This window comes from Melospiza melodia, chromosome 12, assembly GCF_035770615.1.
Source record: "Melospiza melodia melodia isolate bMelMel2 chromosome 12, bMelMel2.pri, whole genome shotgun sequence".
Lineage (NCBI taxonomy): Eukaryota > Metazoa > Chordata > Aves > Passeriformes > Passerellidae > Melospiza > Melospiza melodia.
The window spans coordinates 24,600,169-24,618,970 of record NC_086205.1 but is presented as its reverse complement, the minus strand read 5'-3'; the positions used below and the strand labels follow the sequence as shown (position 1 = coordinate 24,618,970).

General features: G+C 49.0%; 1 protein-coding gene across 6 annotated transcripts in view; it reads right to left on the bottom strand.

The window, feature by feature from the left end:
* Positions 1 to 9,014, bottom strand: part of MECOM (MDS1 and EVI1 complex locus) — a 325,429-nt gene extending 316,415 nt beyond the window's left edge. For 4 of the 6 annotated variants that reach the window (XM_063167354.1, XM_063167356.1, XM_063167359.1 and 1 more), the window contains exon 1: positions 8,807 to 9,014. In XM_063167354.1, coding sequence (XP_063023424.1) covers positions 8,807 to 8,843 — 37 coding nt within the window. In that variant the 5' untranslated portion in view covers positions 8,844 to 9,014. The remainder of the gene's footprint in view (positions 1 to 8,806) is intronic. The other 2 variants (XM_063167357.1, XM_063167360.1) reach the window with 2 other exon arrangements.
* Between the last annotated feature and the right edge of the window lie 9,788 nt (positions 9,015 to 18,802).

Here is an 18,802-nt window from a genome sequence, read left to right as displayed (position 1 = left end):
AGAGCCATTTGTTCAGAAGGTACAAGTTCAGGCTCTTTGGAGAGCCACAGCCCTTGGAATGGAGAGCTGCAGTACAAGCCAGGGGTGCTGGACCCTCCCACACCCCCCAAGTGACCTCCTCAGCCCTCAGAGATCCTCACCCCACGGGAGAGATGGAGCACGGTGGGAAACAAGGATCCAGAGCCACCACAGTGCCCCCATCAGCAGCGTTCATATTTCATCCTAATGGCTAAAATGACTCTTGAATGAGGCCAGATTATAGGGCCAACCTAATTCACTTAGGCTGATGTAAATCCAGGTATCTGTTACAGCATCATATGTTGGGGCTCACCGCAGAGCAAAAGCTGCTGATAACCCCCCTCTCCCAAGGAGGAAGAGAAGCAGATTCCTCCCAGCCAGAGCCAGTCCAGGGCCCACTGAAGTCAGAACAAGCTCCTTCAGCTCCAGTGGGTTTGGGATAAGGCCCGCAGCGAGCTCTGGGCCAGCTCTGCTGCCAAAACGCAAAATCCTTTTCCATCGGCTTTGCCAGTTTGGTGTTAATACATGTGTGAAGGAGCTTGGGGCAGGGGAGGAAGTTTTTGAGGGTTTGTTTTTTCTTTAGCTGAGGAATGATTTCACCCTTGCCAGCATGTGGACTTTGTGCAAAAGAGCGGGAGAGGAGGCGGGAGATCTTTTTCCTGAAGCCATCAGCTCCCTGCTGCAGCATCCCAGCAGAGGGTGGATGTGTCCATCACAGCAGAGGGTGCATGTGTCCATCACAGGAACCTCTGGGTCCCAGCTTAATCCCCCTCTCTGTGCTGCAGAAAGGCAAATCAGGAGTCATGGGTGGGCATCAGTACAGACCCCAGCTCACCACACCCAGCTGAAACAAAAGGAGGGCTGATAAATGTGGGATGTGGGAGAAAAGTATCCCTTGGACACTAGTGAGCCTCCCATCCCAGTATAACGAGACCTGATGCAATCTAATATAATTTTTATCCCATTTTCCCCATAAAACAACCCTGCCCTGAGCCACCCTTCAGCTTTCTCGGCCACTCAGCACTTTCCCCACTGCCGAGTTTTATGTTGCACATGTCCCACACAAGATGCTGTTGCCCCTTTGGCTTTCCAGGGAAAGGGCTCTGCCTTCCTGTGGCTTTCAGAGCATGTAGCCCAGCCGGTCTCAGAATTAAACTGGGGCTTTTCCAGGCTGCCTCAGTATAAACAGTTTCAGTAAGGCACATGTTATACGGTAAGATCATCCGAAACCAAACATTTTCCCACTGCACACAATAAACATCCATAATAAATTACATTATACAAAATATATTTATGGCTAATTTTTTAATTTAAACCACCTGGGAAATTTTTGTTAGCCTGGTTGATATGAAGGTCTCAGTATTCTGGTAATCTAATGATATCTAATAGACAAAATAGTATGATGTTACAGCAGTCTCAAAGCTTTCATTTTCTGTATCCTCAGAGATCAAACTGGCAGAACCCATATTTTTTGAAATTTTATACATAATTGGTGATGCAATTGCCAAAAATAACCTATTCATAGAAGTCTTGCTCTTCTGGTTTCTAACTTACTGTAATCACGGAACAGAGCAGTGAACTGCTCTGCAATGGAATATGGGTTTGGGTCAGGGAGCAAGGGCTACGATTGTGTGGCAGTTTCCATTCTGTGGATTATTTTACAGGCAATTTAAATTTAGTTTGGAGTTTAAACAGGGCTAAAATGTAGTGCACCCATTCAGACATAAAAGCAATTCTTCAGAAAAGAAACAAAACTGTAACTTGGGTATTTTTCTTTGATGAACCAAAATTTCGCTCCAATATAAGATTTTCTAAACAAAAGCTATCGATGTCAAAGGAGACAGGAGTGCTTCTGTTGCATAAATTAAGCTCAGAACTGTAATCCTTCCACCATAAAACTCTCATGCTCATCACAGACCAGCAAGATTTCCAAAAAGACTCAAGATCATCCCAGATCTCTCTCCAGCCAATACAAATCCCAGCTCAAGCCGTGCTGCGGATCTGCAACGAGCGCTGGCGGCTTGGTAGTTGCTGGACTCATTTTAAAGTGCAGCCCATAGCTTTAGCTACTTCCTTGCCTCCTGTTGTTCCTGGGACTTGGAGGCCATGTGGTACATTTCAGCCTTAACTCTGAATTTCCTTTATTCGGAGATCAAACTCCGACATTCCCTCAAGGTAGTGGGGGTTATGTCGTTGTGTATATCCCAGTTTAAAAGATAATGCTTCACTGAAACAGACCACAGCATTAAACCCTGAAATAAAACGAATTGTATTTCACTTCCCAACTCTTATTGCTGGATTAACTCACATTTCTTTCTCTTTGTTACATATTTAGCACCAAATACAATATTCATTGCAGGCTAGCTTCCCTCCTCCCACACGTATCCGTGGCTGCCCTTTCTTCCAGCAGCACTGGAGAAGGCAATGCCTCAGCACAGCCTGGAAATGCAAACAAGAGGGAGGGAACAGAAAGTCAATCAGTGATCAGACAGGGCTTCTTTATGCCCTGAGAATTTTGATTTTTTTAATTTAAAATGGCAGTGCAAAGAGACAGAGTCCTGGGGACAACAACACCCACTTCTCCTTAGGTTCTCCATCCCCTTCCCCACCTTGCTGCTCCTCTGCCAGCAAACAGCTCCCTCCAGCAGATCCTGCAGCAAAGGGGTCCTGGAGGTGCTTCCTGATGCCTATTTGTCTATATCATGGTCTCTGCTGGTCTTGGCTGGGTGTTCAGAACAGCAGCAGCAGTAACCTGTTGCACAGGAACAGGGCAGGAACGCGCTGGAAAATCCATCACAGAGCACTGATCAAACCAGCGAGCACAGACCCTGCTCTCCGCACCCAAACCTCAGCTCCCACGCCCTGCTCCTCCTTCCCATCTTTGACAAACCCATCATTGCATTGCCCTCAGAGCTGGGCATTCGTGAGGGTGCCTGTGCTGCAGGTGAGCAGTGCTGAGGATGGAAAACACTTTGTGCCAGATGTTGGCTCTGCGTTGTCAGAGCTGAACCTGGGTTTTTTAATGACCGTTTCGTTTTTAAGTGCATTCCTGTGATCCCAGCCCTGTGCTTATGTCTCCATATGAAACTGCACTGCTTTAACTGGGTGCATAGATTATAAAACCAGGAAGAGGGGTCTGGTCTGCTACCCCTGTACAACACAGGCTACAGGAATTCCCTAAATTAATTCCTGTTTGGATTAGCTCATATCTTTTTAGAAAAACAGCCAACCTTAATTAAGACAAAGGAATTCCACTGATGTTGAAACCCACCCAGCTCTCAGTAAATAGTGTTACTGGTTAAATACCTTCACTACTTAAAATATAAACCTCATTTCTAATCTGCATTTGTCCAGTTCTAGCTCTGTCTACTGAACAAAATGACACTTGCATCTGCTAGTTTGAAAACCATGTGGGATTAAACCTTTTTCTGCTCTTCATAAGCCACTTCTTTCCTAACTAAACTGAAATGATGTAAAACTGATTGTATTAAATTACATCAAAAGAACACCGACTTGCTCCAAAAATGACAGCAAACCTAGTTAAATTTTAAATAAACAAATATTATAAATTCTTGGTTGGAAACCTAAGTGTCTGAACAAGCCCTTCCAAAGCTAAAGTACATTTGTTTAAAAAGTGGTTTACTGCAAAGCAAGGCAATTTCTGTGGACAAGGCTTCATTAGCTGAGATTTCTGCTTCCCCACTGCCCTTTCCTCATCCACCTGGGGCAGGAGCAACCACCAACATTTTCTGTCTTCCACCACATACCTGTCCTGGCAGAAAATTCATTCCAATTTCTTCTTCATCAACTCAGATAGCTTTATCAGGGAGCTGGGCTCCCCAGGACAGGCAGAAATGCCTTCTCTGCCCAGGACAAGCAGAAATGCCTTCTCTGCCCAGCCACCTTTACTTCCATGGCAAGGCAATAAATATTTTACAATGGATATTCCTGCCACGGAAGCACACAATTAGTGTATTTGGGAAGCATCCCAGGGAACAACACCCAGGCTCCTGCATATCAGTTCTGTGTTCCCTACAGAGAATTTCAGGGCCTTTGTGGGTGTACAGATATTGGTGTCAGGACTACAAGCACCCCAGCAGCCTGTGCATACCACAATCTCTCCCTAAACTATACACTGTACATATATTAATTATAATTACAAATATCAAATGGATTTACCTGCTTTTCTCTGTATGTGCACACACAGACACAGCTGTTATGCACATAAATAAATATATCTCCATGGCATAAGCAGAAAGGCATGTTCTGAACACACGTGTGTGCACACCTCTCCATAAGCACAGCCACATCCACACTTACTGAAATAAGTAGGTGAATAGGTGAATATGAACACTAATAGCCATTTATGGCAAACAACAATGAAAGCTGTCCCTGGAGCCCGCCTAGGGTAGGGCAGCCAAAATGATTGAGTATGTACAGGGCACTGCTGCAGCAATGGCACTCACTTGGGCCTCCTTTTAGAAATGATTAATATTTAACCGGCTTGGTGAACCTGGCTTTGGTTTTAGCTATGATTAGATAACAGGGCGCACAGAGCTGTCCCTCTGAGGACGTGGTGGGATGCCCGAGCAGCTGCCAGTCGTGCTTTGTGAGGAGACAGACAGAAAGTGAGAAGGGCAGAGATAGGAGACGGTGAAAGACAAAAAAAAACCCAAAAGTGCTCAGCTCCGTTTGTGTTTGTTTGGAAAGAAAAGGGGGAAAAGCAGCCCGAGAGGCCAGTATAATAAGATGCTGTAGCTTTCATGAAGGAGGTGAAATAATTTTAAACACAGACACACAATGAGTTTATTTATTTAGAAAGTTGTTAAATAGAGTCTGGGAATTCAAATATTCAATGTTGACATTGTACAGAGCTGGCGGGGAGCCAGCCCCGGCTCTCCAGAGGGACCCAATGGCCACGGCGCCCAGGCCCTCGCCCCTCCCAGCCCACTAACTAGGTAAAAGCCATTAGTTATACCCACAAGCAAGATCTGAATCCCAGTCAAATAATGTTGCCTCAGCCAGCCAACTTCAAAGGCGTGTAAGTGTGTTTGGCTTTTTAGTGCTGGAACTGCAGCAATATGTCACACTTTTGAAAGAGTTTTGTAAACAGTTCCTTCCCCTTTGTAGAAACATTTCTTAAGTTTCTTGTACCCCATGTAAACAGCGTTAATTAACAAGGGTTACATTTTTCATTTACAAGCGGGGCCGTATTAATAACAGCGGGCTCGCCTTTTCGGACCGTCCTTTTCCTTTGTGTCCTTCCCCTGCCCAGCCCCGCGGCCGGCCCGGGAGCAGCCGGGAGGCACCGCAGGGCTCAGCCCCGCCGGAAAAGCTGGAACCAAATTCAGGGATGGCTGATGGCCCTGAGCAAGAGAGAAGGATAGAAAGGGGGGAGAGGGAAAAAAGGGAAGGAGGGGAGAAAATGGAGAAGGAGGTAAAAAAATGGAGGAGGAGAAAAGGAAAAAAAGAAAAAAAAAAGAAAAAAAAAGAAAAGAAAAGAAAAGAAAAGAAAAGAAAAGAAAAGAAAAGAAAAGAAAAGAAAAGAAAAGAAAAGAAAAGAAAAGAAAAGAAAAGAAAAGAAAAGAAAAGAAAAGAAAAGAAAAGAAAAGAAAAGAAAAGAAAAGAAAAAAGAAAAGAAAAGAGAGAGAAAGAAAGTAAGAGAGAGCAGAGGAGGAGAGAAAAGAAGGAATGAAGGAAGGGCAGAAAGGGAGCGAAAAGCCACACGCGCGCTCTCCGCCCTGAAAAGGGTTAATGAAGCGCCTGGTGAAAATATGCCCGGCATATAATGGGATTGTCTGGCCCGTCCCCGCAGCCCCCGTGCCCGCGCAGGAGCCGCCCGGGGACAGCGCCGCGCCGGGGATGCCGCGGGCCGGGCCGGGCCGGGCGGTTCCGAGCCGGGCGGTTCCGAGCCGGGCCGGGCCCGGTGCCGGAGCGGTGCTGACCCGTGCCATCGGCGGCGGCCGGGCCGGGCCGGGCGGGGCGGGGTGCGAGGGACCGAGGGACAGAGGGACAGACGGACAGAGGGACAGAGGGACCGACGGCCGCCCCAGCGCCGGGCCCGGGGCATCGTTATCCGGTGCCCGCGGCGGTGCCGGCGCCCGGAGGCGGAGGCGATGGTAAAGCGATGGCAAATAAACAGCTCTGCCGAGAGGGCCGGCGGCCGGGACACGGCAAACGTCTCCCTGCTCGAAAACAAATTCCCGGACAGTCTTAAACAGGCAAATAAACTCGCCGGCTCTGTTTTTCAATCAAGCCTTTTTAGTACTAGACTGAGGCAAATTACAGGCGCAGGAAAACCTGCTGAAACTTAGGAAAGTGCTATTTTACTATCTCAGATGGTTAGAGGGATCTGGATCTACCTTGACTGCACTAAATTGCCTGTAAAAAAGTGGTGATAAAGTGTAAAAGTAACAAGTGCCTCCTTATTCACGTGTGTTCCCCTAATCTGATCACCTTCTGTCTCTTTATGAGGCTACTGGGCGGCTGGGCTGCCCCGGGCCGGCGCTGGGGCGGGGGTTATTCGGGGATACGCTTGCACCGGGAGGGCACGGACTCACCCGGGGGTAAATGCGGCTGTCCCGGGGCTGTCCCGGGGCGCGGATCCCCGCGCAGGTGCAGCGCAGGGCCCGCACCCCGAGAGAGCGGCGGGCACACCGACTGCGGCGTGTGCTTCGCCTTATTTTTACAGCTGGACATTTAAAAAATTCACTGGCTGTTCCCCGCGTGGCTCTTTTTGTTTCTTATGAATTATTTTTATATTTGTTTTGTTTGGTTTTGTTTTTGGTTTTTTTTTTTTTTTTTTTTTTTTTTTAAGAGGGGGGCAAAGCCTCGAAATTATTTTTTAGCAATTTTGCGCTGAGGTCAAGAAAATACCCTTCAGGTATTCTCCCTTAATTAGGAGGGAAAAGCTTGCCTGGGTATTGGCGACAGTCACGCAATCGGGGCGATTTTTTTGTTTCACGCATAAAGCAATAAAAGTGAAATAATACAAGAAATGCGCTTTATCCCGATCTGTATCTTTTTCCACGTAAAAGAGTGAAAGCTGCAAAGTATTTTCCTATCCCTAACTCGGACAGAAAGAACTGAAAAGCTAAAACCTTTTTCTCTCGAATTAAAGAGGTCGCCTGCAGCCCTCCTTCCACTTGCCATGAAACTGAGACGCTCTTTGCGGGGGGGAAAGAAGCAGCTTTTCGGAACACAAAAAAAGAAATAAATCCCGGCTTTTTAAATATGATTTCCTTTATGAGTCGATTGTAACCGAAGGATTATTTAATGCAACACATCTGTCTAGGAGGGGAAAGTGCTGCGGCTGCTGCTGCTGCTGCAAGACGCGCAAAGTTTGCAGTCGATCGGATCTCGCCCGCGGAGCCGGAGCAGGAGCAGCAGCAGGAGCCCTGCATCGCTGCGCAGCCAGCAAAGCAAGGGAGAGGCGAGGAAACCTGACGGATCCTGTCGGGGATGCGAGATTTCCCCCCATACCCCCCCACCCATAATTAGCTCCAAAGCACGGATGGCAACTTGAGATTTAAAAATGTATTTGTTTTCAGATTGAGGGCGCTGGACTGTCCACTTTGAGATCACCTAATCAAACGCAGGTTGCTGCTGTTGTTCAGGTTCAGAGAAAAGCTGATGATGGTCCAGAGACATCTTTCACTTCCCCTTTTCCACGCTTCTCTATTTTTTTTCCCCCTTCACAAATAAAGTGTAAATAAGCATCTGCTTTTTACGTCACTCAACTTATGCAACATTTCATCTGACTTTTTTTCCTCCTGCCCATTTTTTTTTTTCACTCGGGAATGTGAGTTGCCATCGCCATGGATATCAAATGAAACTTGCCCAGATGTGTCAGAGAAAATAAAGACATCGGTTGCTTTTAAAATAGGACGCGAAAGCTGGCGAAGTTTTGTTGTTGAATCCCTCAGTTTTAAAAGAAGAATAAAAATTATTTTTAAAAAGGAAAAAAAAAAAAGAAAAAAGGAGCCCCAACACTGCAGCAGTTAAAAGCAGAGATCCCTATCATAAAGGAGAAACAGATGGGGTGAGCGTAAGACAAATAATTAAGTAAGTCGGGCTTTGCGTGTGGACGGCCGAGCCCTCGCCTCGCGGAACACAGACCTTCGGGCGGCCAAACTGTATAAAAAAGTGCTGGAAAAGCGCCTGAAATTACAACATTTACATCAACTTTTCGCGGGTGACTCCGGCGGGCTGGGAGGCGCTCGGCGCTGTCCCCGCGGAGCCGCGCGGGGCATCCCGGCCCCGCGGAGCGGCCCCGGCGCGCTTCTCTCGGGGCTCCGCGCCCGCCGGGAGCCGCTCTCGGGCCCGGACCCGCGGGGCGGCCCGGGCAGCTCCGCTCCGGTACCTGCGCCCGCCGCCCGCCCCGCGGAGCCGCCGCTGCCCCTCCGCGCTCCCCCCGCGCCCCGGGCCTGCGGCAGCGCACAGCGCCCACTATAGGGCCCGCAGCCGCCCGCACCCCCTCCCCCGACCCCCCCGCTCCAGCCCCCGGCGGCGGCGGCGGCAACTTCAGCGCTCGCCACTGAACTTTTCCTCAACTCCTTCCCCACCTCCCGCCCGCCGCCCGCAGCCCCCGGCCCGGCTCCGGCCGCCGCTCCCCCCGCCCCGGTCCCGCCGCCGCCCGCCGAGCCGAGCCGAGCCGGGCCGGGCCGAGCCGGGAGGCTGGGAGGGGATGCTGCAGGTTGCCTGCGAGCTCCGCGCCGCACCAGACATGTCTATGCAACATGGCAGAGAGGGAGGGTGAAAAGCCAAGAGAAAGGGGTATTGCACCTACTTGCGGCCAGCTTCCTCGCCCTGCCCTTGGATCGCATGCTGCCAGTCCCGCGGCCGATGCTGGCGTGGGCTTGGGGTAGGGGGGGGCTTTTTTTTTTTTTCCTCCCGGAGCTTTTCCTCCTTTTTCGCTCCCCCTCTCCCTCTCTCCTCTCCCTCTCCCGCACACACACTCTCCCTTTCTCTCAATCCCGGCTCGCTATCTCTCCAGCATTGTCAGTTTGGACACCTTCGCACATGCGCACGGGCGGCTCCCCCCCGCTCTTCAACATTTCAGCGCCGCCAAAAAAAAGTTTGCAGCGATCCATCACGGCCGGTGGGGACCCTGACAGCCGGCACCGGGGCCGGGACGGGCCGGGACGAGGCGCGCAGCCGCCGCCGGGCTGCGCCACCGCGGCCGCGGGGCAGCGGCTCCGCCGCCCGCGCACCGGGAGGGGCTCCAGCGAGGCAGACCCGGCTCCCGCGGGGATAGGGCTGGGGGGAGAGGTGACACCTTTTTTTTCTGCCTTTTTTCCCCTTTTTTTAATGGGATGTTAATGCTGTTCTGGAGTCTTTGCGAGGTTTAAATAGTTTATTCTCACCCGGCAGCAATTACCGTAGATCTTTCCGCATATAGAGGCAGAGAGATATAATTTGATTACATGTTTTATTATGTATGCGGACCATGAAATCGTACACTTTCCCGGCGCGCACACTTTTTCGCCACCTTGAACTCGGCTCAGCCACCGCCGCTTGGGCAGAAAAAAAGCGTTTTAAAAACAGTAACGCCGACCGCTCTAATCTGTTTTAATTACAGGGTTTGCCAATCAAAGAGGGAGCGCGCAGAAATTGGGAACTCCTTTAGGGGATGGCTGTGTCCGAGGTATGAATCAATCCAAACTACGTATAGATTTTCCCCCGGTACAACCTCCTTGCATTAAACAGTTTTGTTCAATACCTTCCATGCGCTATTTATGTTCCCATTAATATCTGTTGCAAATCCTGCCAGACACCATAAAAGAAAATTACAATCTTTCAGACTCGGGGCTGCGCCAGTACATACACGCTGCTCAACTTTTTGTTTTAATAAAATCCTCAGCATCGCCCCTTCCCCCTTCCATCCCACCTCCCAGCCCCGGCTGCCGGTGCTGCGGATGGGGCCGCCCGCGGAGCCTCCCCCGCTCCGCACCCACCGGTGCCAGCGCCGCGCTGGGCGGGGGCCCCGCGGCTCCCGCGCTGCTGCCCCGCACGCCCGGCTCAAGCGCTTCAACCCGCACTGCGGAGCCCTCTTTGATGCCAGTCGTTCTTTTTAATTTGTAACTTGGAGGTTTTTGAATTTTTTTTTTAAGGACAAGCAGCTGCTGTCTGCCCACTCCACATCCCCGCGCAGCCTGGCAGGGGAGCGCCGAACGCCCCGGAGCTGGAGGGAAAGGAGGGCAGGGCCCCCCAAGCCCCTGCAGCCATCGGGGTGCCCTGTCCGGGCTGTCCCGGGAGGAGCTGGGCCACTCTGTCCCGGGACAGCCGGGGAGCGGCCACGGGCTGCGCGGGGATGCGCGGGGGATGCGCGGGGGATGCGCGGGGCCGGGGCTGCTCTCGGGGTCCCGGCACCGCCCGAGCCCGGAGCTCGCTGGCAAACAGCGCCTTCACACGCGGGGCCGCACGGAGCTGTCCCCAGATCACCCCTCGCACACCCCCGACCCGCGGCGCCGGGTCACTCGGGTAAAACGCCCGTGAACCTGCAAAGTCAAACCGCGCCCCGGTTCAAGCGCAGACCCCGCACAGCCCGGGCAGAGATGCGCGTCCTTCCCCGCGCCCCGTGCCCGCTCCAGCCGGGCGGCCGAGCCCCGTGCGGGGCCGGGGGCGCAGATGCGGGATTCGCGGGCGGGCAGCGCTGCCCCCGGCCGTGCCCGGCTGTCACCGCCACCTGCCCGCCGCCCCAGGGCCCCGGAGCCCGGCAGGTGCCGCGCCGCCCGCCCGGGGCTCCGGCACCGGCACCGCCCGCTCGGCCCCGCCGCGTTCGCCCCCATCCCCGGACAGCGCCGGGCCGGCCCCCGGGAACTCCGTTTCGTTCGCAGCCTCCGCTCGCTCCCCGGCCGCGGGGATGCGGGGTGGCTTTCAGCGCAGAAACGGGGATTAAAATTTGGGGAAATATTTTCCCCCAAATCGAATCTATTTCTAACACGGGCTGGGAGACCAAAGGCACCCCCTCAAACAGAGGTTTCAGGGCATTCCCCGTAACAGGAAATTTTCTCTTCCTTACATTATAATTGAGCAAGCCCCGCAGTCTACTTGGAGAAAAGTTGGAATTCTTTATCGAGGTATTTGTTGTGCTATTGTCTTTGTGCAGTGAACTTTACATCGTGTTATTCAATCTCAATCTATATTCTCCTAGCTACCAGTAAGATTAATTTAATCATTGTAATGCAATTATTAATACTGTTTACCCAACGCTTGATTTCAGGTTTGCTGGTAAGAAATTAAGCTTCTTGCTGGGTGACCGAAAAGCTATGCAGGGATTTCCAGCCCACGTCGAAATAAAACAGTCCTCTTTATTTAGTCTCAGAACTCCAGCTTTCAGCCACGGGCTCAATTAGCCAAAATGGAAACAATTTTCATTCATTGCAATAACTCACTGTTCTGCTGATCACTTTCAAAATATACACTTTATTATTATATGCTGACCTCGGTGCCGCGGAGTGGCAAGGCTAGAAAGAGGCAGAGGGATCTCTCCAGCCCCCTTGGGCTGTAATTATTAGAAATTAATTGGGTTCAGGACCCTGGGTAGCATGGGTAAATTAATAGCTTGTCTGGTTGTTTAAATCCGAATTCTCAGTCCACAGGAGAGCAGGGGAGGGAGGCTCTCCCTCCCCAAAGCCGCCCCGGGAGAGCGCGGCGGGGCTGGGGCAGCGCGGAGCCGCCGGCTGATTTCCCTCCTTCTTTTCACCAGCGCATTGTTTTCGGGGAGCTATTTAGGGGTTAAAAATCAAAAATAAAGATCCTGTATACTTGGAGCTGTCGTGCGGGAGTAAAAGTGAAAAGGGAGCCTTAGGCAAAAGGAAATTACTGCAAGCCCGCGTGACCTTTCCGAGAGGTAATCAATCAAGTGATCAACAGGGATATTTATCATTGCTAGATGGGGCTACTTTACAAATGCACGGGAGGGGGGGCGGGGGGATACACGCACACACACACAAAAGTTTGGATAAACCCGATAAGTCTGAAGACAAATTCGGAGACTTTAATCACTGGGAAGATTGCACATTTTCATTTCCGAGCTCTCAGAAGGAAAGGGAAGGAGAAAACCGCTGCAAAGTTTCCCAGCAGAAAACGCCTCCTGTACTAGGTGGTCACATGGAAGCTGTCCACTTTGCTTTGCAGTCCTGGGAAAGGCTGGGAACGACAGATGTGATTAAAAAAAAAAAAAAAAAAAAAGGCTCCAAATACAAGGGAAAATAATAGCTAGAGATCGAGGCTTTGATAACTGGGCTCGGTGTTTGTTTTTATGTAATGTGTTTTTATTTGCTGGCTTGAAACTCGGAACTGTGGAGCTCAGCCCTGCCTGTCTCTAGTCCCCGAAAGGGTTAACGCCGAAAACAAAACAAAAAAAAAAAAACCACCACCCCATGCCCCCTACTATATGAAATCAGCGATCTGGTTCAATTAAACTTGCTCTCCGTAGCATAAAGCATCCACCACAATACAGGCAATGAAAGCCAACAATAAAAGCCCATGCATTTTCTGCACAGTTTCCTTCTCCCTTGTAAAACATGCCGTCGTGTAAGCACCAGACATTTAATTTTGCTTCCTATAACTTACCGGATTCCTTAACAAACCTACTCTGACCACTTTTTTTTTTTTCTTTTTTTATTTTTTTCCTTTTCTCTCCCCCTTTCCTTTATTTTTTTCCCTGCTTTGCGCTGTGCTCCACGCACAAAAGCCTCGCTGTCTGCTCCCTGCGCTGCTGCTGCCTCCAAACCACTTTAGAGGCGCGGGAGCGCCCGCGGAGCCCCCGCCGCCCCTCGGGAGCGCTGCTGGAGCCGCGCTTGCGGAGAGATCCGCGGGGAGATGAGCGCGGAGCAGCCGCCGCCGCCGCTGGGGCTCGCCCGGCCCTTGCGCGGTTCTTGCGCGCTCCTTGCGCGGCTCCGCGAGGCCCTTGCGCGCTCCCGCAGCCCCTGCGCGCTCCCGCCCGGCCCTTGCGCGCCCCTGCGCGCCGCACCGCGGTCTGCGGCGCCCCCTCGCGGCCGCGGCGCCGCACTGCAGGGCACGGGCCGCTGCGCTCCCCGCGCTGGGGAACAGAGAGAAAAACATCCCAAAAAAACTCCCAAAAAAACCTGCCGAAAACCGGGTTTGGGTGGAACCGGGCTCAGAGCCCGGTACCGGCGGCCGCCCGGGGCTTGCAGCAGGCCCGGGGCGAGGCTGTCCCTGCTGGAAGCGCCGCTGGAAACACGCGGCAGGCAGGGATGGACGGGGAGACGCGCACGGCTCTCCCCGAGAAACGCTGCCCAGTGAAAATGGAGCAGGGTGCCCGCTGTGAGCAAGGTCGTGTTTCTGCCTGTGGGAAGGACCTGGATTTCCACAACATTGAGACTGAAAGAAAAACAGAGGAAAATGAACAGGCCAGAGGCAAGATTGAAAGCGCGGCATGGAGGCCACCGTGGTAAATGGGGACACTGGAGAACTGAACCTGATTTTCTGCTGCCTGGCAGATTTCTTGTGTTACTTTGGTGTTTGGCTGCATTCCCCCACCCCTCACCTGAAATGGACAGAGGCATCTCCAAACCCAAAATCTGGAGCTCTCTGTTTTAAGGTGCACAGCAGGGTTGTTTGCCTCTGTGCTCAGTCCCACTAGAAGATGGCGATGCAGGACCATCCCTGATCAGGCAACAGGACTCACATACTATCTAACTGCAACCAAAAAAGTCATTTACCCCTGTGCCAAAGAGAGGTGCAATCAATATCCCAAACTCAAGCTCTTTGCCAAGAGTAAAAGCATTTTCTGGCCAAAAATGTGATATCCTCATATCCTCGGGAGGTTACCCCCAGCACTTCTTAAAGGAGCATCAGCGGAGAACGTAACTGGAAAAATTAAAGAGTAGGAGGGGGAAAGTAATTACAGGCCACTAGAGACAAACAAACATGTTCTGAATGTAGACAAAACATTGAACAGAGGGGAATTAATAGTACAACAAATCAAAAGGGAAAAATGTCAGGAAAGATCAACAGAAAGTGAACATCCTATTTAAAGCAAAAATAGAAACAATTGAAATCACAGTGAAACACAGAAGGGAGGAGGAATTTGAAAAGTAACCTGAAATCAAAATAAAGGAATGGGACACATTTTACTCAATACAGTGATAGTGAAACCTGATGCATGAATATTGTAGAAAACTGAAGTATCACCATGAAGGTGCGTCAGCAGGTGAGAGAAAACCTCAGCTGGTCAGACACGAGAGTTCAGTGATTGATTCCCACTGGGACAGGCTGGCTCCCATTCTGCAAAGTGAACTGGGCAAGGCTGGAAAATCCCTGCAGAGGATGAAAGGGGATTTTCCAGTATGTCCCAAAACCTTCCCCTTCCTCCCTGGCCTCCCCAGTGATTTTCCAGAAGGAAGGAGCTGGGCACTGGTGAGATCTGGGCTTTGAGGGGCTGTTGTCCCCTTTGGCCAAAGCAAAGATGAACAGCAGGGGCTGCTCAGCTCTAGCCAGTCACTAAAACACTCTGGTGAAGCACAGTTTCTTTAGCTGAAGCCACATTCTGAACAGGCCACGAAGGCTTGGGAAGATTTGGATATTAAGCTGTTTAAAGATACGCTTAAAAATATTTAAAGCTGTTTAAAAATATGACAAAATACAAGGAGTGAAATTGTAATGGGATGATGGCAGACAGGCTTTCAGTGCTGAAATAAATGGAATTTTGAAATGAAAAAATGAAATCCTCTCTTTGTGTGGTGAAAGCTGTGTCATGACCAGGGACTGTGATCACAAACGTGGGCTCCCCTTTTTTAGGGCTTTATCTGCTTTTACTCACGGTGTAGCTTCCAGGCTTCTTGCTGCTTGTCTGTAAAGGAACCACAAAGGCAGGTTAACACATCAGCCTTTATAAAATCCACAGCCCCATTTTCCCCCTCAAAGCATAAGGAACACATTCATATTTCACTCTCATTTCTCTCCAGTACAAAAGCACAGGGTCAGAATTAATGAGCAAAGTATTTGTGTGACGTTTTATATTGTATTGGCATTTATATAGTGCTTTTCACAGGCTTCATGTCAAAACCCTTTACAGGGCAATAAATCATATACCTTTGCTGATGAAATTGTGTGTAGGCAATTGGGCACCTATCCTGCCCTCAGCAATGTCCCACGTGCGAGACACGGGGAGTGTGATGAAACCTGCAGAAGTGGGGCTGAAAAAAATGGATGGAGGTCAAACCTTCCCCCCTTAATATCCTGCAACACGTTAAAAAAGTCTTTAGAGCCCACTCGAACAGCCACAGGAAAGACCTAACCTTAACATGACAAAGCTTCTATTACAGTCTGAATTACTCAACATGCAAATCGAATTGCGGGGCTTACACTTAACCCTAGGTTTTTTTGCCTCTGAATCTGAACAAGTTGTCCATTTACATGGAGAATAAGGATTTTTTTCAATTGAATTCATTTCTAAGGACAGTGTCCATTCATCGAATTTTGGTTGTCAGGCTTTCTGTAAGCGTTCACAGCTATCCCTCCTAACACCGAGTCTGCAATGTGACAATGCATCTCTGCCCTGCTGGCGTTCCCCCTGTTATTTGCAGTTTTAGATAACGAAGAGTAATGAAGTTCTGAGAACTGTGTGCCCGATTACACTGACTCTTTTACACGTTTATTTGCATTCCTGCCGTGTTTCCAAAGCCACTTCGGGGTAAGGAAAAAAAAAAAAAGAGGAAAGTCGTTTAAAGTTTTTTGGGGGTTGGGAAGCAGGAGCCAGAGTTCTGCTCCGCTCTCGGTCTGGGGGAATCGCAGAATTTTGTCTATTTCAGGGAATTTTGGATCCATTGGTGCCAAAGGAAGCTTTGTGGAGAGCCCTCCTGGCAGATTGTAGCCCCTCCTTCCAACCCAGCCCCCAGACGGCACAAAGGCAATGGCTCAGGAGCAAATGGAAAATCTTTGTGGTAGCTCAACACCATTCGTAAAGCACTTTTCCACCTCTGCTATCTGTAACACGTGAAAACTGATAACATTCTGCACATACTGGCTGACAGTTCAAATGCATTCGAAACAACCTGGTTATGATTTATTAGCCGGAAGAGCTGTTAGAATAATTTGTAAATGTGAAAGAATAAAACAAAACAAAAAAAAAGTGCTGTTCTCCACCAAACAGACATTTAGATTACTTAATCTCGAATCAAAGTAATCCAGAGGTAGAACAAAAGGTAAAAGCACATTGCCAGCTCCATTAACCGCCTGGGCTGTGTTAGAAGTGGGTTCTTGCATTAATGTCCTGTGAGACCTGTGCAGATGCACAGCCAGGGAATGAACTGACCTGGCCTCTGCTTCCTTTGGAGTTTTGTGCTCCTTGCAGAGCTCAAATCCACACGTTGGTGCTGTGCTCTGATGGCAGCAGAGCCTGGTTTTATCTCTTGTTCCCGTCTGGGTACACAACTTATTTAGCAGTTTAAGGAATGATCTGTAAATAACACACATGCACGGATTTCACTGAGGTGGGTGACAAGGATAATTAAAATGCTCTTTTCAGTGGGAGACACTACCAGCACCAGCAGTTGAAGCTGAAGTTCAAGAGTAACCAACACATTAAAGCCTGAAATTTCTATTCTTTCTGGCAGCAACACATTTGAAGATTAAATTAGACAAAATGTTTGTTACAACAAACAGACTTCTGTTAGCATTCAGGATTATGCTGCCAGTCAATGTTTATTATGCTTTTGGTCCTATATATTCTAAAGGTCTCAATTTCCTACTTCCATAATTTTTTGATCAGTTTTGTTTAAACTGGAAGCCTTTTGCTTTTCACTTTAAAAATTACTGCTTCTTAAAACTTCTAGCAGGTTATGGTATCTGGAATGAGTACTAAGGAAAAGGAAACAAGCTAAAATAAATTACTATCTAATCTAACCCATCTGACGACTTCTAAGGTACCTATTATTGTGGTATCAAAGAACTGGATCTCTGATAGCTTGTGATCTTTGATCTTAAATTGGACCTCCAATAACATTTTTAATTAAACATCTCATTTGATGCCTGCTGGAGCTAAAATGCAAATAGTATCACATAAAGGATGAAAGTTAAGAGAGCGAGGAACAGAAAACCATGGCTGGTTATAGTGTGGTGATTGTACCAAAACAAAGAACCCCATCCTCCAGACCCAGTGGAATTAAAACAATCAGCTCAAGGTTCAAAGAATGAGCAGAAGCTACCTAGAAATGAATAATGTGTTCAAATTATTAAAATTAATAGTGAATGAAATTGAATTTTATTCACTATTATGTTAATACAAATTTTATTCACATAATAGTGAATAAAATTGTTTGTCAGAAGCAAAATTGAGGTACTCTCAAGAATCACTTAGAAAAATTGTCATTTATTTTTACTTCCTTTGCCCTCCAGCCCCCAGCAAATATTCCACTCTGTTGGAATCCTTCACTAGGAATTTCATAGCACTTCCACACTGGCTGAGGCAAACCATGCTTGTCCTCTTTGAAAACGTTTCCAAATCATTTTGTGCATGGGAATTGCTGCTATTAAAGCACAAATTCACTGCCAGAATCTATTCAGCTGCATTCAGAGTTGATTTGGAAGTGATTTCTGAGAGACATGAAGAAGGAAAGCATCCTCAGAGCGCTGCTGCTCCAGTTTGTGGAGGGTTTTGTGAGAGCACACATGGACCCACACCTCCTGTCCATGCACACACACTGAGCCTGCAGCTGGCAGCAGCCCGGGCTCTTCAGCTCCTCCCTCACCAGATCAGAATTGTTCCCTTGTTGTTTTGTGCTGCTGCTTCTGCTTAGGACATCAGCACAGACAGCACTGCTCAGAACTTTCTGCTGGGTAGGGAATCCCCAGAGAAATCCATGGCTCTTAAACCCAACGTGTATTAGAAACCCATCAAGTGAAGGGTCGTGATACTTCGACTACAGAATAATTATTTTTAAAAATGTCTTTGCAAGTTTTTCTAAAATATTTCCATTTGTTTCTTTCTTTCTGCACTCATCACCATAATAAGAGCACACTAAACAGCTCATAGGCATTTTTTTTTCCACAGAGGAGGATGAGTACATGTGAAGTGATTTGTGAGATTTAAACTTTTCACTTTGATACAACTCTGTGTGAAGAATAACCACTCTGACAGCTCTGAAGCCTCTTGGTATCTGCTGCCTGGAAAGGGCAGAGTATAAGCACTAGTCATCCACACTTATCTGAGGTCAAAATTCAGCTCTTTTCTTTCAATTGTCACACAGATAATGACAAAAATAATTGCAGCCACAACCACAGCAAGCGGTAAATAACAATAGGTATCAGATTCCAGCAGGAACAATGATGAATTTACATTTATTTCACACTCCAGCTGGCATTCCTAACTGCAGGAAACTAAAAAGCCATGAAGGTGAAGAGCCAATTTGTGATTTCCTTCAGATGGAGCATCAGGGCTGGTGTTGAAGAGGGGATCAGCCCCAGCAGAGCCATCCCATCCCCTGCCAGTCCCCTGAGATCCCAGCAGACCCTCCCTGCTCACACAGCAATGCTCCATCCACATCTCATGTTAGAGCAGGAGCAGCCAGTCCTGCACAGCAGAATCTGTGAAGAACAAGCGACAGAACCCTACACAAGAGGCAGGAGAGCAAAGATTTCATTTTTCTCCTTCACATTTCCTAAGGTAAATGTGGTTTAGCCTTTTGGTTTTCATTTTTCAGGGAAGTCCTTAAGCCTCGTTCACAGCAGCCTTTATGGCTGAGAGCTCATCCATCAAGAGCAAAATCTCACATGCAAAGTTCATGACAGAGTGGTGAGGTGCAAAGTTGAAAGA